Raw genomic sequence first — 23806 nt, 5'->3', positions numbered from 1 at the left:
TTTTATAAGGGGGAGTTCCCCTGCACAAGCTCTCTCTCTTTGCCTGCCACCATCCATGTTAAACACGACTTGCTCCTCCTTGCCTTCTGCCATGATTGTGAGATCTCCCCAGCCATGTGGAACTGTGAGTCCGTTAAGCCTCTCTTTCTTCCCAGTCTTGGGTACGTCTTTATCAGCACCATGACAATGGACTAATACGCCTACCAAAAATGATGTCAACCCAGAAAGGGAAGAGGAAAGCACACTAAAGAGAGAGAAACAGGAGCCTGGTAACACAGCTTAAGTATCAAGCATTTGCCACAGCTAAAGCCAGACTTTTCCTTGGGCCAAGGGATTCCCTTCCTCGAGATTACCACGACAGGCTCGACTCAGTGGTAATAACAAGCTGAGCAGATACCAGTCAATTCTTGTTCTTACAAAGTCTATAGTGGATCCGGCAACACAACAGAGCAACTCTCCTCCAAGCAGTGACTCAGGAATCCAGGCTAGTGTCATTTTCTAGCTATGCATCATAGAACACACGGCTTCCAGAATCACCATGGCAGGGGAGCAAGAACCAAGAAAACTCATTCCCACTCTCCTATGCCTCAGTCTAGGATAACGCTCATCACCTCTACTTTCAACCCATTGGCCAAAACTAGTCACAGAGTCCCAAGCTACCCATAAAGGAGACTAGGAAATGCATCTGTCCTATGTGTCTACAAAAAGAAAAATGAGACAGACCTTGATAAATAACACAGTCTTTGTCATGGACAGCCTGAGCCAAACTTTTTTATTCTGCAACCAAAAAAAACTATTTATTCAATGATACAAGCATCAACCAGGTACCAGAGGTCATGAAGAATGAACACAGATAAGTGGGGCACATTCACAACACCGTACTAGCAGGATTAGGAGAGGTGACACAAAGGACGTGCAGGACACCTGTGGCAAACTGAACCCAGTCTTCAGGAGTACAGTAGGGTGATTCGAGAAGGCTTCCAGGATGAGATTTGAAAGATCAGAAGTCAGCCAGGGAAAATGGACAGAGAGGGTTCATGAAAAAAGAACAGGGTTCCAGGTGGGACCTTATATCTGCCTGTGTAAAGGTCTGCAGTGAGAACACATCCATTTGAGAAAGGAAAACATGCTCAGAGTGGGAAGGCAAGAACACAGCAAAAAGGCTTACTTTAACATGTGTACACGTTACTTTTACAGGAACCTAAGGGCGAAAGTGAGCCACTGGCAAGTTTTAAGCAGAAAAAGAAAGGGACCAAGCAGACTGGGTCCGGAGTAGTTTGTCATTGTCCATCTACATGCATTAAATGCCACAAGTCCCTCCCTCCTCCCTGTCTCGGCGTTCTTCACTCTCCCCGCACCCCCAGTTTCTCCAGCTCCACACTGCCAGTGATGAGCCCTTGACGTTGCCAGCAGGCTGAGCTCATGCAGCATTCAAGACAGCCCCGTCCCTTCCCCGGGTGTATTCTGAACTCTGAGCCCAACCTTGACAGAACGACATCTCTTTTACTCGCTTCCATCAAGGCCATAGGACTCCTTCTGGCTTCCTGAAGCCACTTCCCGCCTCAAAGAGGAAGGCAAATATAAAACAGGCCCAAAATAGTGTGGGTCTGAAAAGCTGAAAACCAGCCACTATAATTACAAGTATTTTTATCTATCGCCCAAAAAAGGACTACTGGATCATTTTCCAAGTGTTTCTCTAAGGAAGTTCATCTGTTCATTCGCAAGTACTCCCGACTTCCAGATCAGAGGCACAACCGGAAATGAAGCTTCAGCAGAAATGGAAGCGAAACAGAACACACGGGGTGGAGACACAGCCAAGACCAGGGCCCGGCGCTGCCACCGGAGAGGGTGGCAACCTCGCCATGAAATGGGAAACGAGGTATCCAAGGTTCTGTGAGAGAAATCAAAAGATCAGCAAAGATAGACACTACAAAGCTGGGGGCGCGAGCATGCCTGCACAGTGGCACGACTGTGACCTGCACCTGAACACACCCCAGGCAAATGCAAAGAGGTAACTGAGAGGCCAGGGGAGAGGTGGGAAGAAGGAAGAGCCATTGAGAAGAAGACAGTGCCAATAGCGGACCCTTTTCCTTCTGCTGCACAGGCGGACAACCCCAGCACACAGGAACAGATGGGGACACCCAGTGGGTACAAGAGGCATCAGAAGGGGCCTGCCATCCAAGCCAGCACACACGGCTATTTACCCAGTAAGTGCTCACTTCAGAAACCGTGTCGCCAGCCAGAATCCGTTTCCATTCTCCCTCCTCATCGCTTCCATCGTTCCCTAGTTCTTGACAAGCTAATAGCCAGCATGTTTGTCACTGAGTTCATTTTCCTGGCTTGCTTAGAACTAAAAGTTAGAGCTACCAGGCAAGGCAGGCCTGATTCCTGTTTCTAGTCAGGTACAGAGAAGGCCACAGAGGGTGATGGGAAGAGTACCAACTCTGGGGTCAGTCAAGGGGTCAAATCTTGCTTCTACCCATGCTAGCCCTGTGACCTCAGGCAGGTGACTTAGCCGTTCCAACCCTCGGCTTCCTCATCTGTAGGTCTGCAGAGAACAACGAATCAGACAGTCCATGTAATGCAATTAACACAGTGCCTAAAAATAGAATAGCCCCTCAATTTGCCCTAACTGCTATTACCTTCATTATCTTTTTTTGTTTGTTTGTCTGTTTGTTTTGGAGACGTCTCACTCTGTCACCTAGGCTGGAGTACAGTGGCGCCATAATAGTGATGCAGGACTGATGAGCTCCCAAAGAAGGGCTTAGCCTGCAAGGGTTCTTGGTTGTGCCCGGGAAAGTACTCAAGGGCAAGCTGGAGGTAGTAGAAAACAGCTTTATCGAAGCAGCGGTGTCACAGCTCCAGTGGAGTGACAGCTCCGGGACTGCTCCTGCAGAGCAGGGTGACCGGTAGACAGAAGGCAGCAGCTCAGGGCAGTTGTGCAGTCACATTTGTACCTACTTTTAATTACGTGTAGATTAAGGGGTCGTTTATGCAGAAATTTCTAGAGAGGAAGTATTAACTTTCGGGTCATTGCCATGGAAAGGAGCGGTAACTCCTGGATGTTGCCATGACGATGATAAACTGACATGGTACCCACAAGCATGTCTGATGGAAAGCTGCTTCCACCCAGCCCTGTTTTAGCTACTAGTCAGTTTGGTCCAGTGTCTGAGTCCCACCTCTGGAGTCAAGTCCCACCTCCTCCTTCAACAGCTCACTGCAGCCTTGACCTTCTGGGCTCAAGCAATCTTCCTGCCTCAACCTCCTGAGTGGTTGGGACCACAGGCATGCTGCTGCACCCGGCTAGTTTAAAAAACATTGTTTTGTAAGTACAGGGTCTCACTACATTGCCCAGGCTGTAACATCAATATCTATAGCTGCTTTTCATAAAATGTCACAAAAAACCCAACAGGCCACCGAGTACCACACACATAATAGACCCTCAAAAGGCACTGGTGGGAGAAATTCTCCAGGATCAACAACCCAGGTTCTTCAACTAATAAATGACACGTAAGGAAGAAAGGGAGAGGCAAGGAGACACAGGTGACAGAACACACAGATTAAAAGAGACTCAAGAGATCCGTCCCTAATCGTGAGGTGGGGACCTTACTAGGATCCTGACGCAAACATCTGTTTAAACTGCAAATGTGAACACTCACCAGATACTTGACAATACCAAAGAATTACTGCCAACTTTTGGTGCGATAACGATCCTACAGAGTGTTTTCTGTTTTAAAAAGAGAGCCCTTGTAGTTTACTACTAATATATTCCCAACTACTTAGGGGCAAAATCAACGTTGTGCTTCGGATTTCTTTCCAAACGCTACGTGATACTGGGGAAACAGGAGGGTAAGTGGGTGAAACAACACTGGCCAAGAGTTGATAACTATTGAAGTAGGGTGATGACTATATGGAAGTTCTTTATGCTCTTTTGCCTATTCTTTACCAGTAAAATATATACGTATTTTTAAAAAAACATAGACACCTGTGTGAGATACAGCCTGCCTCCTCCTCCTGGAGAGACCTTTGTTAGGGAAGGAGTCCATTTGTAAAGGAGACCACGCTGGAGGCTGGAAATTCATGCGCTGGTGAAGCCTGCAGGCTGGGTCACACGTCCTCATCCTCAAATCCCTCACTTTCCCAGGGCCTGTGCAGCTGTGCTCCTGACCTGTGTGTGTTGTTAACTGAAGTCAAGGCAGGCAGCCAAGCAAAGGGCACATCCAAGAGGCAGAAAAGCTCTGAGCTTAGCCATCTTGGGTAAATGAGATGCTCCAGTTCCTTGTTCGGGAAGCTGCGGATGAGAAAGAGTGAGCCAGGGGCCCCCTGAAAGACCTTCTTAAAGAAGCTCCTCTCCCTGACACTCCAACCTGAGAATCACTGGGACTAGCATGACCCCTTCTTTAACAGGCTTTTTAAAGCGTGACTATGGTATTGCAGTAATGTGGGGTTTTTAAAAGAGCTCTTATCTTTTAAAGATAGATTCTGAAATACTCAGGAATGTAATAATATGGAATCTGGAATTTTCTTCAAAATACCATGAGAAGCTGAGGTTTGAGGGGTGGGACAAGATACAGATGAAGCAAGATTGGCCAGGAGTTACTAACAGCTACAGCCAGGTGATGGGTACACAGAAGCTCATTACACTCATTTATATCTGTGTATGTTTCAACTTTTACGTAACAAAAAGATTTTAAGAACTCCTTGGAGGTTTAGCTCTGTTAGTCATTCATACTTTAGTGGGAATTACACCTATCCTGCTAGAAACTATAACTTCTTACCCTTTTTCACTGATACATAGGAGGCACTTAAACACTCAGTTTTGCTTGGTAATCAAACTATATGAGGTAAGAGCCTTGTCTCAATCCACTCAGTTTCATGTGATTTAAAAAAAAAAAAAGGACAGGCATGGTGGCTCACACCTGTAATCCCAGCACTTTGGGAGGCCGAGGTGGGCAGATCACTTGAGGTCAGGAGTTTGAGACCAGCCTGGTCAATTTGGTGAAATCCTGTCTCTACTAAAAATACAAAAATTAGCTGAGCATGGCAGCACATGCCTGTAATCCCAGCTACTACGGAGGGGGAAGCAGGAGAATCGCTTGAACCAGGGAGGCAGAGGTTGCAGTGAGCCGAGATCGTATACCACTGTACTCCAGCCTGGGCAACAGTGAGACTCCATTTAAAAAAAAAAAAAAAAAAAGAGTCACATCATACGTTTCACTTTGAGTATCAGTTTAATGTACATCTCAGCTCAGAGTTTTTTATCCTAAGTCCTGATACAGAATCCGGTATTTTACTGAAAAGCCCATGCTGCTCTTATATAAAAATGACTCCTGGACAAGTCAAAAGTGTTGGAACCCACTGGTGCCAATTTATGAGGCAAACACTGGTGGTGTAACTGCTCCCAAGGTGCTGGCTGCTTCTGGAATGTTTACAGTTTATTAAAATGATGATCACATTCACAGTTATCTACAGCATGTGATTATGAGTGTATTTTTTACCAGCTTGATGTTTAAGCTTACTTTTCCATTAATAGCAACTCTGCCATTATAATGAGAACAAATGTTGCTAATACACCATTATTTTACCCATGAGAAAAATTCAGGGACTAACCACACTCAGACAGTAAATGATAAGTGTCCTATAATTTTAAAAATCAATCAACAGCTAGCCGAGCCCTGCCATATGGAAGGAAGTAAAGTTCTGTTTGCAGAGGATGGACCGGCAATATTGAAGTACAAGATACACAAGTGGGGCAAACAGCTAGAAAACAGTGCCAGCAAGCAAGACCTGGGAGAGCCTGAAGGCAGCATGAGGGAGCTAAGCCCTGGTAAACAGTGAGCGGAAGGAGAACTGAATTACATACCGATACAAAGCTTTATGTAAGTGAGGGCGCCGCTGGTAAACAAAAGCAAAAGTCCTTATACAAAAATCCAGTATTTTATTGAAAAGCTCATGCTGTTGTTATATAAAAATGACCCCTGGACACATGAAAAGTGTTGGAACCCATTGGTGCCAATTTATGAGGCAAGCACTGGCAGTGTAACTGATCCCAAGGTCCTGTAAAAGAAAAAAAAAACAGATTCTAACCTAAACTAAAATAGAATTCACTATAAACAGGCAGAAAAGTGGGGAAATTGGGCTCAGAAAAGTAACTGGGGCCAGGCACAGTGGCTCACGCCTATAATCCATCCCATCACTGTGGGAGGCCGAGGCAGGTGGATCACGTGAGGTCAGGAGCTCGAGACCAGCCTGGCCAAGATGGTGAAAACCCATCTCCGTTAAAAATACAAAAAATTAGCCGGGTGTGGTGGCATGCATCTATAATCTCAGCTATTTGGGAGGCTGAAGCAGGAGAATTGCTTGAACCTGGGAGGCAGAGGTCACAGTGAGCCGAGATTGTGCCATTGCACTCCAGCCTAGGTGACAGAATGAGACTCTGTCTCAAGAGAAAAAAAAAAAAAGAAAAAGGAACTGAAACCAGAGTAATTCTGGCAGGTTCAACACAGAAAACCACTGGAGTCTTACCAGACTCATTGCTAGTAGTCTATTGAATAAATGCTTATTGTTAATTGCTATTCAATAAATGGCCTCCCAAGCATTGCTGCATTCTTATATACCTTCAGCGTTAAACCCCCATTGGCCTAGCTCAAGTCATGTGCCCAGCCCTGAACCAAAACCAGGGCAAAGCACTTGGATGTACTGTCCCACCCAGACAGCATGCTATGGTGGAGAGGGAAGCCCTCCAAAGGAAGTCAGGACAGAGGGGAGAAGAGGAAGCACAGAGACACCTCCTGTATACTGCAGGCACTCAGCTGGGTTCTTTATGTGCCATTCCCAAAACAAACCCACTCGCAGGTACGACTGGCTGCATTTCACTAATGGAGAACTTGAGGCTTAGAGAGGTTAGGGGCTGTGTCCAGGAACATATGGCAGCAAGTGGCAAATCTGAACTCAGTCTGACATGCGATACATGTGCTTTCTAAGTCACCAGGCTGCAGAAGGCAGCGACAAAGTGATGCAGGCCCAAAGTCCAAATGTCGCCAACATGTCACATTGTTGTGAAGGCAACTGCTGAAAAAGAATAGAACATCTCTGAAGATGAGTGCAAACCAAAGGAAATGTACTTAAAAGAGGTAAAGAAGCAAGAGACTCAGAAGAGATCTATCTTGGATGTGTTCAATATATTTTATCTTCAAAACCCTGGTGAGAAAAATTGTTTCTCTTCTGATGTCTTAGAATTTCAAGAAGGATGGGGAAGTGAACAGCAGAAATTCTGAGCATCACTAACAGTCTCTAAGAAGCGGCGAGGAATTATCTAAAGAAGCTGTGGTTAGGTGCCAACCTCGGCAGAGCTGCTGTCAAAGACACGGCTCCAGGTCTGTGGGTATAACCCCACCTCTGCACTTCAATCCTGTGTCCTGACGATCAGAACAGGCACGTCTGCCTCATCCACAAGAAGTCGCTCTGCAACTGGCTCACGTCTGTAATCCCAGTACGTTGGGAGGCTGAGGTGGGTGGATCATGAGGTCAAGAGATTGAGACCATTCTGACCAACATGGTGAAACCCCCATCTCTACTAAAAATACAAAATTAGCTGGGCATGGTGATGCATGCCTATAGTCCCAGCTACTCAGGAGGCTGAGGCAGGAGAATCGTTTGAACCCAGGAGGCAGAGGTTGCAGCGAGCTAAGATCACACCTCTGCACTCCAGCCTGGCAACAGAGTGAGACTCTGTCTTAAAAAAAAAAAAAAAAAAAAAAAAAAAAAAAAAAAGCTCCATCTAGTGTAGTGAATGCCATTTCAGGGATGTCTCTGTTTCAACCTCACAACTTCTTGGCTCATCTCCTACAACCATCAACACTGCTACTCCCAGGCTAGGAAAAGTCACAAAGGGAGGAGAAAGGAAGCTAAGGGCTGGACACTGAGAATGCACTCAATGTGTGTGCATGAACTGAGTTGGCACCATCTATTACTCAATGGCCTCCCCAGGCTCTCCAAGCTATGCTTCCTGCTAACACTGAGGGCCAGAGGAAAGTGTGCCTCCTCTACAGAACTCATGTGCTCTTATTAGCTATCTAATCTAATTTCTAATTAGCTATCTAATCTAATTTCCACCAGGATGCTCTGAGCTCTAGTTAAGACTTAACTGTGGGCCAGGTGCAGTGGCTCACACCTGTAATCCCAGCACTTTAGGAGGCCAAGGCGGATGGATCACCTAAGGTCACCTAAGGTTAATTGAGACCAGCCCATTTAAAGAGGGCATAATGGCATTGACTTTAGGTCTTCACGCCTTCATGCCTGAACCTTGAGCCCTCCCGTTTGGTAGTTCCACACTCATCCTCTCACAGCTGGCCAGAATAGCCAGGCAGGTGAACCCTGCAGTAACTCCCCACATGACCTGATCCTCTCCACACATCCCAGCTGAGGTCAGCACAGCAGGAGATGAGACTTTCACATGGTCAAAGCAAAGCAGGTGATGACACAGCCAGGACACAGCCACAGTACCACCTTTCTCCCCTCCTCCACTCTGTTCCGACCTGTGAGTCTCCTTTCAGTGCCTGCCAATGCTTTCCTTGTATTCAGCCTCTGTTCTTGCTGTTGCTGATGCAGAAAGCAGGCATCTGATCAACACTGAAATACATCATCCAACCACGCGGCCCACGAATGAACCAGTGGCACTTGGCTCAGAGGGTCAAACACCCAATCACTGTCTTCTTGCACCCCCACCCGACCCCACCCTACACGCTGCCCCACAGGTCGAGAATCTCCACGGAGAGTGGTGCCTGGACCCAGCACTCAATGCCTTTGTGGACCCTGCAAAGCAGGCGCCCTTGCTGAGCTGCACTGGTCTGACGGACTCCTCACCTTAGCACCTTTGTTCCCCAGAGGAACAGAACCTTTCATCCTGCACTTTCATTCTGAGAACCTTTCACCCTCTCTAAGCTCATCAGGCCTTCTTTCATTCAGTAAATCCAGACATCCCCATCCTAGGGAGAATTTAAAAATTCAAGGGTTATGCAGCATCTACCATTTGCCAATAAGTGGCTGTGGAATGTAGAGAGGTGGCAAAGACACTGTCCCGCCTTCCAGGGACTCGGAGTCCACTAGGGGAAAGAAATACACAAGTCATCCCAGTCCTGAGATTGGGGCCCTGTTTCCCTCTCCACTTGGGCCTTCCAGGCATAGACTCGCAGCCCAGAACCCTGGCATTGCCACCAGACAAGTCTGAGTCTCATGGCCCCACTGAGGGAGCTCCCAAGGAAGGGCACAGCGGTGGGCAGAGACCACACAAGAGTGCCCTGTCCCCAGGCCTCCCCAGCCTGGCTTTTGACTCATCCCCACCAGCCTGTGTGTTAAGGCCTCAGCTTGCCTTCCCTTGCGCTCACTTGAGTTAGAATGCAAGATGTTTCTAAAGTCACCTTCCTTCTTTAGAGTCAATTTAGAGACCAGACAAAACAGATGGTAAGAATGGCAGCCTGAACCAGCAATGAACTTAGGGGAACCCCCTCCAAGGCCCTGGGCTTCTGAAACCCACCCAAGCTCAGGCATGTCTCCACAGCAATGAGTGAGTGTTTTCCTGATTATCAAAATAAAACTCACTGTAGAAGATTTAGAAATAACCAAAAGTATGCTTGTCTAGTTAGCATGTGTATATATGTACATACACACATGGCTTATAATACTACCACCAAGGGACCATTACAACGTGTACACACAGCTCATCAAAAACAGCTTCTCATCTTCACCATCGAATATGGTAACAATCGATGGTTTTTGGAAAACCTCTTTATCATATCCAAGAACTACCATTATTCCTCATATATGAAGAATATTGTTTATCAGGTATCAATAAAGTTATAAAATGATTTTTCATTACCTACCAAGATAAATATCTGGTTTTCCTCTTTGAGGGCCACTAATGAGATGAATTACATGGATGAATATCTAGCACGCAGCCATCCTTGCAATCCTAAATAAACCCTATGTTTTACGTGCACTGTTCTTTTAATATGTGACTGAATTTGAGTAACGACTTTCTAGAATTTTTGTACGTCTTATACACAGATGATTCTATTTGATAGTGTTCTTTTTTATGCTATCTTTGTCAGGATTTTTTTATATCATGGTAATGCATACCTGAACCAAGAGAGAGATGTATAAAAACTCTCTCAGGAAATATAAATAGCAAAGGGCTCTTTGTGTATTACCTTGAAGAGTTTCCTAGAAATCACCATGAAACCATCTAGGCTTGCCGTCTTCTAAGGAAGCAGTTCTTCAGTGACTTGTACAACTTTATTCCAAAGTGTTTTTGTTTTTTGTTTTGTTTTTTCTTTTGAGGGCAAGGGGTTCCCTTTGACCAGTCTGCCTCATCTTCAATTAATTCTGATAAGGAATGTTTTTTATGAAAAATAGTTCACCTCATGCATATTTTCACTTTTAACAGCACAAAGGTGCATGCGATATTCTCTCCTGTTTTCATCTCCATATGTTACAATTATTTCCTTTTTAATGTTACATATATATTTTTCTCTTATTTCCTTATTGTAAGTGCCAGAAATTTCCAATAATTAAGTGATGTTTCAAAGGATCAGTTCATACTTCTCTTTATAAAGCACACTGACTTGGTCTTGTTTTGTTTTGTGGGGCTGAAGAGTTGCTTGGTTGTTTTGCTCATATGACTTTAGAACAGGCTATGCTTGTCCTGAAAAGTCTCCAAAGCAGCCAACATCAAAAACAAAGATGCAGACTCCTTACCTCGATGAGCTTTCTTTCATAGGAGCTTGCAAGTTCTTCAGCAATTTCCCCCGGCTTCTGTTCAGTTACTGTAACTTCTCCATCAACACTCCAAAGATTTGGCACAACTTTAGAGAAAGAGAGACATGTCATAAATATTTCAACAGTATCGAAAATTATTCTCCCAGGAAAAAAAGAAAAAATTCTTCTTTCTCAGATGACTTCAGATTGAAAATGCTCTCAAGAAACACACACACACACACACACACACTTACTAATTACTTAACCAATGGGACATTTTCACCTTAGTACAATAAAACGAGTGATAAGGCCTGCATGGTGCTGTGTGCCTGTAGTGTCAGCTGCTCAGGAGGCTGAGGGGAGAGGACTGCTTGAGCCCAGGAGGTCGAGGATGCCATAAGCTATGATTGTGCCAGTATCATCCAGCCTGGGTGACAGAATTAGACTTTGTCACTTAAAAAAAAAAAAAGCGATAAGCTGTAATTTTAAAATGCAAGAACTGTCAGAAGATAGAAGCACAGGAGTCAACGAATAATCTTGTCACTACTTTCCATTTCAGGAGAAAGCAGGCAATGTTTTGACAGATTTGGCAAGACATAAGAGCCTACATTTGTTGTTTTGGTTTTTTTGGGAGGGGGGAGTGGAGGTTTTGTTTTGTTTCGTTTGAGATGGGGTCTTCTCTGTCACCCAGGCTGGGGTACAGTGGCACAATCAATCATACAGCTCACTACAGCCTCGAATTCCTGGGCTCAAACGATCCTCCTGCCTCAGCCTCCTGAGTCACTGGGACTGCAGGCATACCCCTGCTGTACCAGGCTAATTCTTTTTTTTTTTTTTTTTTTTTTTTAAGTTTTTGTAGAGACAAGTTCTCACTATATTGACCAGGCTGGTCTTGAACTCCTGGCCTCAAGTGATCCTCCCTCCTCGGCTTCCCAAAGTGTTGAGATTACAGGTGTGAGTCACTGCATTCAGTCCACTTACATCTTTTATATTTGCTAAGTTTCCTTTTCTACAACAAAAAACTGATCCAGTGAGGTAGTGCCTGCCCACAGCGAGCTGTGGAGCACTAATGGGGGTCAGAATAATGTTGTAAAACCAAGGATCGGCATTTATAAACCATACTTAGGATGACAGCAAGAAAACCTCTAGAAAAACTCGAAAACCAACACAGAACGTCAATGCAAAAGACACGTTAAAGAGACTGGCTCCCAGGTCAGAGCAAGCATGGGCACAGATGGCTCCGAGTAGTGTTTCCATGATTACGTATATGCCCATATATGCCCACTCTGTAGGGGAGAGCAAATAAAGAAGAACTGGGAATGAACCAGATAGTTCCAAGAAAAGCAGGAAACAAGAACAGGGAAGACCTCCCACACCAACGGCAAAGAAAAAGATCCACAGCATGTTTAAGAACGCGGATTAGCCTCAAGCTCAAAACAAGCATCGACGATGCAGGATCAGTTTCCTGTGTGTTCAGGGACAAGAAACCCCTTGGATGCCCTATCAGCTGTATGGAACAGGCAGTGAGGCTAAACAAGGATCTGAGACTAGTCCCCCATTGATAGGGGGTAGCCTTCAGGGAGAAGGTGAAAGTCAGGAAGGCTGAGCAAAACCAGGAGTCAAAACTGAAGCAACTAAGCCAGGCGGCTAAGCCTCCTCGGGCCACACTGTTAGAGCCTGCAGAAGGTTCAAGGCCATAAGTGACAGCAGGGAACATGCAGAAAGAAGCTCTGAGTCCTGGGCCACAAATGCACAGAGTGACCCGATCACAACAGATAACCCCAAATAGTTATGGAAAGAAAAACCGTGAAGAACTCTGTAAAGATGAGAGCCTGAACACAGTCATTTACACTCACATCCTCTCAAAATCCCATTAAACTGTCAATTGAGGCTGGGTGCGGTGGCTCACGCCTGTAATGCCAGCACTTTTGGGAGGCTAAGGCGAGTGGATCATTTGAGGTCAGGAGTTCGAAACCAGCCTGGCCAACATGGAGAAACCATCTCTACTAAAACTACAAAAATCAGCTGGGCATAGTGGCACGTTCCTGTATTCCTAGCTACTTGGGGGGCTGAAGCAGGAGAATCACTTGAAACAGGGAGACAGAGACTGCAGCGAGCCGAGATTGTGCCACTGCACTCCAGCCTGGGCAACAGAGCAAGACTCTGTCTCAAAAAAAAAAAAAAAAAAAAGCAATTAAAATGTCTCCTATCAGGCAATGATGAATATGGTAAGTACCCTGATTTGATCATTAAATTTAGTATGCATGTATCATAATATCACACACTACCCCATACATATGTACAATTATTACGTGTCAAAAATAATCATAAAAGCAAAAAAAGGGGGGGGGTTTATAAAGGCATCACTCAAAAAAAAAGCATTGGAGAGGAAACAACCAAATTACAGAAGCTGAGAATCAGGTAGACGACTGATAAGTAACTTGACAGACCTGAGAAAATTTCATTCCTAAATAGACATGCATGCCACCAAAATAATACCTGATGAGAATGGAATGATTCACAAAAGGCTAATGAATTGTTAGCACGAGACACCTCTGGAAGTGAGGGTGAACACAGGACTAGAAAGCAAAAGAAAGGTTTTAAAAGTCTGTTTAAGAAGCGATTAGCAGAATACACGTTTATTCTCTGGAGAAAATGCGGTAGGTCCAGACTGAGTTGAGGTTGGGGTATTCTATTTTTTTAATGGAGAGATAAAAGTAACACACACTAAACTTCTGAGTTTCTCCCATTCTTCTTCCCTCTCCCCAGCCCCACTCATTCCCAGAATAGCAGGCAGACAGCATTTGCCTCTCAGGCAGGGAATGGAAAGGTATTCTCCCAGGAATCTAAAAAAGCTTTGGAGACCAGGGGTAGTTCTCCAGTGGAATGGCACAGCCAGATCACCCCAAGAGGCCCAAAGTCAATGTTCATGGAGCTTCGAATCAACTTCTAATCCCACTCCAACACCTCAGTAGACATCTAGAAATCACCTCCCATTTGAGAATAGCACCTAAGAAGTTTATGAAAGATTGAGATGAAAGATTGAGACAGGAATAAACAGAGAAAAGCAACTTGCAGGAAAGACACACTATTTAGGGAAAACACTTCAAAAGCAAACTGTTGGTAATATTTCCAGAGAGAGAGGAGGAGACAGTGTAGTCATGAAATAAGAATAGGGAGATATTTAAAAGGAGAAAAGAAAACACAAAGCACACAAAAGCCCTTTTACAGAGTGAAACTGTAACAGCAGAAACAGAACAGGGACTATACGGGAGAGGGTAGCAAAATTTCCAGAAAATAGAGGCAACGAATAACAAAATGGAATACAAGCCTGGGCAACGTGGCGAAGCCCCACCTCTGCAAAAACCACAAAAATTAGTGCGGTGTGATGCCACGTGCCTGTAGTCCCAGGTACTTGGGAGGCTGAGGTGGGAGGCTCGCTTGAGCCTGGCAGGCAGAGGTTGCAGTGAACTGAGATGGTGTCACTGCACTCCATCCTGGGCCACAGAGCAAGACCCTGTTCCCCCCCCACCCAAAAAAGAGGGAGGGAACAGAGAACTACAAGTCCAAATGAGAAGAGATCAAGAAAGGAGAAAAAGATAACGCACAGAAGAGGAAATCAAAGATATAATTCAGAGTCAACAGAAACGAGGGGCAGGATGGAAGAGTTCAATGAACGTCCAGCAAAATGGACAAAAGCAAGCCTCACTCACAGACTTCAGAACACAGGAGACACAGAAGATAGCCTACCAACTTCTGAAGTGGAAGAATTTTTACAAACGATAAAAACTAGAAATGGCATAGGATTTCTAAAGAGCAACACAGAAAGCTAGAAAACAATGAAGAAACATCTTCAACAACCTGAAGAAAAATTATTTCGAGCCTTAAATTATATACCCAGGCAAGCCACGTGAGAGGCAGGATAAAGGCATTTTCAGACACGTGTCGTTGCAGAAACTTTACCTCGCACCTAAAGAAGAGAAGAAATCTAGGAATTGTAAACATATAGGGAATCCAACATACAAGTGAGCCAGAGAATTCTTCATTATAACAAAAAAGCAGAAACAACCCAAATGACTATCACCTGGTAAGTCAACAAGATGTGGTCTAGGCATGCAGGGGAGTTCGATTCAGATATGAGAGGACTGAAGAGCCAACTCACGCTGCAACACGGATAGACCATGAGAGCATTCAGCCAGGGGAAAGAAGCCAGATCCGAAAGGCCGCAGATTACCCAATCCCACATACACAAAATGTCCGTAGAAGGTCTTAGCTGCCAGGGTCTGGGGGTAGGAGGGATGAAGACTGACTGCTATAGGGTATGAGATTTCTTTGGGGCACAACAAAAATGTTCTGGAATTAGAGAGTGGTGATGGTTGCACAGTTTGTGAATATAAAAACCACTGAGGGTAGGGCGTGATGGCTCGCACCTGTAATCCCAGCACTTTGGGAGGTCGAGGTGGGTGGATCACCTGAGATCAAGCGTTCGAGACCAGCTGGCCAACATGGTGAAACCCCATCTCTACTAAAAATACAAAAATTAGCCAGGCATGGTGGTATGCGCCTGTAACCCCAACTACTCAGGAGGCTGAGGCATGAGAATTGCTTGAACCCGGAAGGCAGAGGTTGCAGTGAGCCAAGATCCCACCATTGCACTCCAGCCTGAGCAACAAGAGGACAACTCCGTCTCAAAAACAAACAAACAAACACAAACAAACAAAAACCCAAAAAAAACCACCACTGAAATTAGGTACTCTCAAAGGGTGAGTTGTATGTCATGTGCATTATATCTCAAGAAAGTTGTTAAGAAAAAAAGTGAGTGGAGAATGTGGGCCCACAAGCAGCAGGCTTCGGGCTCGAGTAGGCCAGAAGGCACCAGGAGAGACTGCCTTGGGTGCAAGTGGGAGGCAGCTTGAAGTGCCTGAATGTACCAGGGGGATTTACACACTGAGGAAGAATGTGCAGTTGAATGAAGTGTTAACACCAGAGAAATCAAGAGATCGTGCAGGAAAAACGATCATGTACCTCACAGCTGTGGAGAGCATTTCCAGTTACAATAATGTAATCACTGAATACTGATCTAACCAAAATGAGGATACGACTGTGCCAGAGGATGGGGAGCTGTGTGTGTGTTTTCTGGAGGTGGAGCAGTCAAAGACAGTTTCCACAATGAGAAATAAGTAACTCCCACAACTGAAAAATAAAAACATGGCAACAGCCATGCTGATCAGAGATACGGAGGCAACAACCCAAAGCATGAGTGGAAAAGTTTCAAAGAAGGGCTTCTGAAGGGTGGGAAGTGGGAGACGGTGACAGCCAGAGGCCTCCTGTCTTTTGTAATAAAGCTAAGAGAACCAATGACTTTATCTATGTACCTGAGAAGTTTTGATTTAAAGACACAAACAAAATTATGTGTAAACTATGATTATATGTTAGTGATATGTAAACTATGTAATCAGAATTTGAGGGGAGCCTGCCCTTAGCCATGGGACTTAGAAAAGTCAGGTAAGGGAGCAGAGGAACCCGTTGGCAGGGCAACCAGGAGACAGATGCCTTGGCAGGCACCGTACTATGAAGCTGGCTGCAGCTGCTCAGTAGAGCCTGGTGCGAATACATACCCAAGATGGCAAACTCACAGCCCTGCTCTGCCCCTGACTCCAAATGATCTCATCTTGGCCAGGCCCAGGCTGCTGCCCTCTGCAAGGAGGTCCTGCTCATCATGATTCATTCAATCCGCTTCAAGTCCAATCAAGCGACTGGCCTCCTATCCCCAAGTCACCAGCCTCCTGTCCCCAAGGCACCAGCCCCTCTAGGACTACATTTAAGAAGAATCAGCAACCTTCAACACCGGGGTGGTAGAGATGCAGAAATAAGCTTTTTAACCTTGAAGCCTTGGGGAAAGACCCTGGACAGTCATGAATTTATAGAAGTTCTCTTAGCAACTAGCCAGGCAACCTTCCCTAGCAACTACCTGACCTCCTTGCTGCCCTGGTTCAGTTTTAGCAAGCATGCCAAAAACTTCAATTCCATTATGAAATAATACAAAATTAAGCCTAACTATATCATACTTTTCTCATCAGTAGGCAGCTTCAAACATGGACCCCAGGCCGTGTGCAGTGGCTCACGCCTGGAATCCCAGCACTTCAGGAGGCTAAGGCAGGCAGATCACTTGAGGTTAGGAGTTTGAAACCAGCCTGGCCAACAGGGTGAAACCCTGGTCTCCACTGAAATGCAAAAATTAGCCGGGTATGGTGGCACATGCCTGCAAACCCAGCTACTTGAGAGACTTAGGCAGGAGAATCACTTGAACCCAGGAGGCGGAGGTTGCAGTGAGCCAAGATCACACCACTGCACTCCAGCCTGCGCAACAGAGTGGGATCTGTCTCCAGAAAAAAAAAAACAAAAAAAAAACAAAGATGGTTCCAATACCCCCTTCCCCTTGGTATTCACATTCTTATATAATCCCTACCCCTTGAGCATAGGCTGGACTTATTGACTCACCTCTAATAAACAGACTATGGCAGAAGTGATGGGCTTTCACCTCTAAGATGAAGTTATGAAGCCTGCTGCTTCTGTGTGAGGTGGTCTTTCTTGTTCGTTTATTCTTATGAGCAAGGAACTGATGTACGCAGCCAACAGCCCCCATAAGCCACACAAGGGGCAGTGTACCTTCCTCTAGTGGGGCCTTGGGACAACCACAGCCTCCAACTGACACCTTGATAGAGCCTTAGGAGAGACCCTGAGCCACGCATGTGGCTAAGCCACACCCAGGCTGTCTATGCCGCACAAACTGTGAGATAGTAAATGTTTGTTGTTTTAAGTCATCTAACTGTGGGGTAATTTGTTACACAACAATAGTTAACTAATGTAGAGTCTTTAACCATTCCATAGTTACTTCTTGAGAGACCACTTTATTTATTTATTTATTTATTTTTTATTTTGAGAGACTCTCATTCTGTCACCCAGGCTGGAGTGCAATGGTGCGATCTTGGTTCACTGCAACCTCCACCTCTCCGGTTCAAGTCATTCTCCTGCCTCAGTCTCCTGAGTAGCTGGGACTACAGGAGCATGCCACTACACCCAGCTAATTTTTTGTATTTTTAGTAGAGATGGGGTTTCACCATGTTGGCCAGGTGGATATCGAACACCCAACCACAGTGATCTGCCTGCCTCACCCTCCCAAAGTGCTGGGATTACAGACATGAGCCACCATGCCCAGCCAAGAGACCACTTTAAATTAGACTGAGTTAGGCTGTGAAGTTACAGAGATGGTGATATCATTCCATGTAGATGACATGTACAAAAAAAAACACTAAGAGGTAAATGTGCCATGTTGCTCGACAGCATAAGGATTAATATTTACAAAGTGAGGGAATCGACTGAACAAGTTAGATGTCTCCCACCTCTCAACTGCCAAAGGTGAGTATGGGGGGTCAAGGCGTGAGAGGCAATGCATCCCATGAGGCTAAGTTCATTCAAGCACATCAGATTTATTTTCAAGTCGAGAAGGTTCATTTGCCTTGGGAGTAAAAGAACATCTGGGTATTAAGGAAGGCAGCACAATTAAAGTCTGAGTAATGTCAAGTCATTTGAGAGACAAAAAAAACAGATGACAACACCATTCTACACTCTTTGCACATGCCGCCAATAAACCAATCAATTTGTAAAGAATCAATTGTGACCGAATTCTGAAAGTCAAATCTAAATAATAAATGCAAACATTTGCAACCGATCAAACTCCAACTTTTCTAAGTTGCATCTTTCCTGAGGGTGATCTATGAGTTTTAAAACTGAAAGAATGGGGCTGGACATGGTGGCTCACATCTGTGATCTCTGGGGCTTTGGGAGGCCAAGGTGGGTGGATCACTTGAGGTCAGGAATTCGAGAACAGCCTGGCCAACATGGTGAAACCCCATCTCTACTTAAAACACAAAACTTAGCTGGGCGTGGTGGTGAGTGTCTGTAATCCCAGCTACTCCAGAGGCTGAAGCAGGAGAATCGCTTGAATCTGGGAAGTAGAAACTGCAGTGACCCAAGATTGCACCACTGCACTCCGGCCTGGGCAAGAGAGTGAGACTCCATCTCAAAATAATAATAATAATAATAATAATAATAATAATAATGTAAAATAAAATGGCAAGAATGACAATTTAATACCCCAAGAGAAAAACATACTTCTCTATTCATGTCGATGATAGCTCACACTGACTTCAAAAACAGAAGGCTTCAAGACACTGGCTAGCAATGCAATCTGAAATGCATTAACAATTTCCGCCCATATTCTGAGTTACCTTGACAGTGTTCAAAACTTTATATTTTGCCCTGGTCAAGGACTACATGAAAAGTACACCTGCTGGAATCCAAGAAGACAGAAGCTTTCATCTATATGGCTGGATATTTCCATGTTCAATTAGAAACTTACATTATGCTTAAAAAGCTCAAATAGAAAGATAGGTCAAAAAGCAAAAAGAAAGGCTGCATTTCATTTCCAATTTTCTAATTAAAATTAGAAAACTATATCCATATATAACGGGGTGTCACAGAAATCAAAATAATGATACTGCTTCAATTTACATAGCACTGCAGATCACACAGTACTTTCACATCAGAATCTCACTGGAGCCTCCAAGCAGGAATCAGTCTGGCCATTTTAATCTCGTGCCAAATGTGAAGATGGCGATGCTATTAACTGGGATTTCCCATTGAGCCAATCAACCTAGTTAACATCTACCTTATTCACGGGAAAAATCCACGCTCTACTTACTTGCCTGTACTCTGAATAGTCAGCAACTTTCTCCTGTGTCTCCCCAATGGCATAATTATAAAAGTTCCACTCCAAATGGGAAAATAATGACTTGGCAAAAACAAGAAGCCTTCTCTCTTTACATTCAAATAGACATGGAGATTGGGTTTGGTAGAAGTATATAGACATTTATGTTCAATCAGAACTAATTTTCATGCTCCAGAAAAAGCTGTGGGTTAGTCAGTACCATCAGCAGGTCATCTAAACTTAGAGAACATTCATAACTTTTCATCTCATCGCAGCTGGCCATATCTGTTTGGGGGTATCTGTGTTAAGTTGTCTAAAATAGGTAGAAACAGTGCTGGGCTTGCTAGCAGGCACCAGAGAACACACAGGGTTTTCTGTCTAAATTAAGTGAAACTTCTGATACCATGGAGAGCGGCCTGGCAAACAGCATGATGAGGTAACTGTTTTGCTTTCAATGTGAACAAGCTGAGCATGACCCAGATGCAAACAGCGTGAGATGCTGGTGGCGAAAATAAAGAATCATTTTAAGTTCAGAGATGGTTTCCTAGGACATTCGAATGCACACAATGAGGTATGCCCAGGTCCCATAACAACAGGCAAGGTTCTGCGTCTTGGGAAATTTGGGACTCTTTACAGTTCCAAAGGAGAAAGGATCCTTCTAAGTGAGATGCCAGTGATGTCTACAAGACACCACGTACTCAGAGAGTTCCAACAAAGGAAATGGTCTTCCTAACAGTAACATCCACCATCTTCAAGTGCTCACTGTGGCAAAGGGAGAAACACGGGCAACAAGACACTGAAGCTCTGCAATGAAACGGATCCTGGGAGTCAAAGTCTGGCTCCACCGCTTAGCAGGGATGACTTTGGGCAAGTCTTTCATTTAGTTCCTACACAACTAGCTACTGAAGGTTTATTACCTGCCAGGTACCAGGCACTAGAAATACAGGGATATATCAAGGGGGGGAAAGGTGAGTGCCAAAAAGAAGCTGACGTTCCAGTGAGGAGACTCAGAAACCCAAGAAGTGACTATTTAATAAGCCAGGCCAGGAGAAGGGCTAGAGGAAGTTAAAGCATGAGACAATGATGGTGGAGAATGCTAGTTAAATAAGGTTTGAGGAAAGGCCTCTCTAGGGAGGAGCTGTCTGAGCAGAGACTGGGATAAGGCAGGGGAGTGAGCCCCACACAGCCCTAGAGAGAACGTTCCTAGGAACTGCAAATACAAAGGGCCTGGGGTGGGCACCCACATGTTCTACCAACAGTGAGGAAGCCCCGTGTGGCTAACGGATAATGAAGGAGGGAGACATTGGCAGGAAATGAGAACAGAGAGGGGACAGGAAGGGTTTGCAGGCTATGGTATTTTATTCTGAGCAAAACAAGCAGCCCCTGGAGGATTCAGAAGAAGTGGGATGATTGGTCTTTTTTAAGGATCACTCCACAGGGTATATGCAGTGCAGAGGCTGGGAGGTCGAAGCCAGGGAGTGAACAGCTCAGATCTCCCTCCAAAAGATAACTTGCCATTCCATTGCAAGGAATGCAGTTACCAAGCAGTCTCCAGCTACAGCACCTTCCAGTTGTGCTGCTCTTCCCGGACATCCCTGGTCAACAGCTCAGCATACATGGCTGCTCCCACAGCGTGAGGGAGGTTCCAGTGCCCTGCCGTGGTCTCCGGCTCTAGCACAAACGCAAATCCACAGGCAGCAATAAAGGTGCTAAGGGGCTACTGCCTATAGGCCCCCAGGAGCACAGCACGGCCTGGACAATTTAACAGTCCCACTTGAGGCTTCAAACACCACGGCATGAAATCTCTATTTCAGAGCTGAGAAAATGGAGGGCTGGGTTTTTAGAAAACCCTGTCAGTGATGAAACCAGTGATACAAACCCCAGCCTGCCTAATTCCAAAATCCCCTGCTTGGGACAGACATCCAAGGCCATGTGTTAAACACCAAAGGGAGCCTACTCCCCTGCGTGCCACACACACACACACACACACACACACACAGTGTCTCTGTCTCTCTCTCTCTCTCTCATACCCAGGCTAACATTTTTGGTTGTCTACTCATGATTTAAGAAAACTATAAACCTTAACCTTTCCAAAAGTTGAAACCAAATGCTTTAAAACGTATTATACAAACCTACTTCCCAGGTAATGGATTCTCCACTAAAAAGCAAGGGGCTCCAGTGATATCCAAGCCAAGAAAACACTATTCAAAAAGTACAGACTTAGCTCACTGTAATCCCAGCATTTTGGAAGACTGAGGTGGGCAGATAACTTGAGGTCAGGAGTTCGAGACCAGCCTGGTCAACGTGTTGAAACCCCATCTCTACTAAAAATACAAAAATTAGCCGGGCGTGGTGATGTGCACCTGTAATCCCAGCTACTCGGGAGGCTGAGGCAGGAGAATCGCTTGAACCCAGGAGGTGGAGGCTGTAGTGAGCCGAGATCACACTAGTGCACTCCAGCATGAGCGACAGAGCGAGACTCTACCTCAAAAAAAAAAAAAAAAAAGGTACAGACTTGACTGTATCCCTCAAGAACAAGACCAAGACCAAGAACCATGTTATCTGAGTGGGATATTCTTTTTCTATAACAGATGGAGAATTGCAGATGATCAATAGTGTGGGCAGAGACACAAGCCATCCCTGGGTTCAAATCTTGGCTCTGTCACAGTGACACTGTAATTCGTAACAGGAAATACATCTACTTGATTTTGCAACATTTGCTGGCATACAGCTTCCGAAGTCCCTTGGAATCTCCCAAGTGACAGGTGGTGTCTTGCATGCTACCGAGATGGCTGGTAGATGGGGGCCGCTGCATGGTCTCCAGAGAGTCTGGTTGGTCAGAAGCACAGGCGATAACACGGACTTGCAACTGGCATCTGAAGTAGGAGCAATTCTGGGACTAAGAGCTTACCCTATGGGGTTCTGTCAGAACTGAATTGAACGGTAAGGAGCCCGGCTGGTGTTGGAGAACTGCCTGATATGGAAGAAACCCCCGCACACGTGGCAGTAGAAATGGTGTGTTAAGAGTGGTGTGAGTAAAAAAGGAAAAGCAACTTGGGGCTCGGTGCGGTGGCTCATGCCAGCAATCTCAGTGCTTTGGGAGGCTGAGGCAGGAGGATCGCTTGAGCCAAGTAGCTCAAGACCAGCCTGGGCAACATGGTGAGACCCGGTCTCTACCTTAAAAAAAGAAAAACCCAGTTTGTTTTTCCCTACAGGTGTCACTAACTAGCAGATCTTGGACTCATGACTTCCTTTCTCTGAACCTCAGTTTCCTCATTTGTAAAATGGGGATAACGGTAACTCTTGGAAGAATTAAACATGAGAAAAACAGAAATTACTTTCCATTCTCACGCCAAGTGTCAAAGACATGAGAGTTTTTTTTTTTTTTTTTTTTTTTTTTGAGACAGGGTCTCTCACTGTCACCCTGACTGGAGTGCAGTGATACAATCATGGCTTACTTCCGTCTCCACATCCCTGGGCTCAGGTGATCTTCTACCTCAGCCTCCCAAATAGCTGGGACTACAGGTCTGTGCCACCAAACCCAGCTAATTTTTGTACTTTTTTTTTTTTTTTTGGTAGAGTTGAGGTTTCGCCATGTTTTCCACGCTGGTCTCAAACTCCTAGGCACAAGTGATCGCCCAACTTGGTCTTTCAAGGTGCTAGGATTATAGGCATGAGCCACTGGGCCCGGCCGATACGAGAATTTTTTTAAAAACAAATGCAAGAGTGAGAGCCTGCCCTCTTTTTAAAATCAGAACACCTCTCCATTAAGTTTCATGTCTCATGTGTCTTTCCTGAGAAATCTGCTCACCTGTTTCAAAGCTGCATCTCTCTTCCAAGAGATTAGCTAAATATATAACGCATGCACGGGGACAGCTGGGAATGGCTGTTGCATAAACTCAAAGCTGTCATCACACCCTTCCCCAGCCACAGTCCCACCTGCTCATGTGATGGAGCCCAGCAGAGCTCCGATGGAAACTTCAGAGTTGTGTTTCTCCCCCTAAGTGAAAAGTAGTTTGACAGTGAAAACTACTTCTTTGCTGGAATAAAACATGCGGACAGCTGTGCCAGACACGGTGATTTCCTGCCCTGAACCGAGTGGTGCAGAAGTATTTGCTCGAAAGAACTCTGGGCCCTAACTGCACTCTACAGACCCAAAAAAGGAGGTGTCAGCTTGTCAGCAAAGGGCCAGGGTATCATGGATCACCACAAATGTTGTTTTTAAAACAGCTCATTCCAAAAAAAAACAAAAAACAGCTCATTCCAAACAGCAGATGTATC

General features: G+C 45.2%; 1 protein-coding gene across 1 annotated transcript in view; it reads right to left on the bottom strand.

Annotated features, from left to right (window-relative positions):
• Positions 1 to 23806, bottom strand: part of SNX29 (sorting nexin 29) — a 604821-nt gene that overhangs the window by 285840 nt on the left and 295175 nt on the right. The window contains exon 16 of the mRNA XM_017890705.1: positions 10756 to 10862. Within this exon, the coding sequence (XP_017746194.1) occupies positions 10756 to 10862 (107 nt within the window). The remainder of the gene's footprint in view (positions 1 to 10755; positions 10863 to 23806) is intronic.

This window comes from Rhinopithecus bieti, unplaced genomic scaffold (assembly GCF_001698545.2).
Source record: "Rhinopithecus bieti isolate Rb0 unplaced genomic scaffold, ASM169854v2 scaffold_19459, whole genome shotgun sequence".
Lineage (NCBI taxonomy): Eukaryota > Metazoa > Chordata > Mammalia > Primates > Cercopithecidae > Rhinopithecus > Rhinopithecus bieti.
The sequence above is the reverse complement of the archived record's forward strand: the minus strand, read 5'-3'. Positions and strand labels throughout refer to the sequence as shown.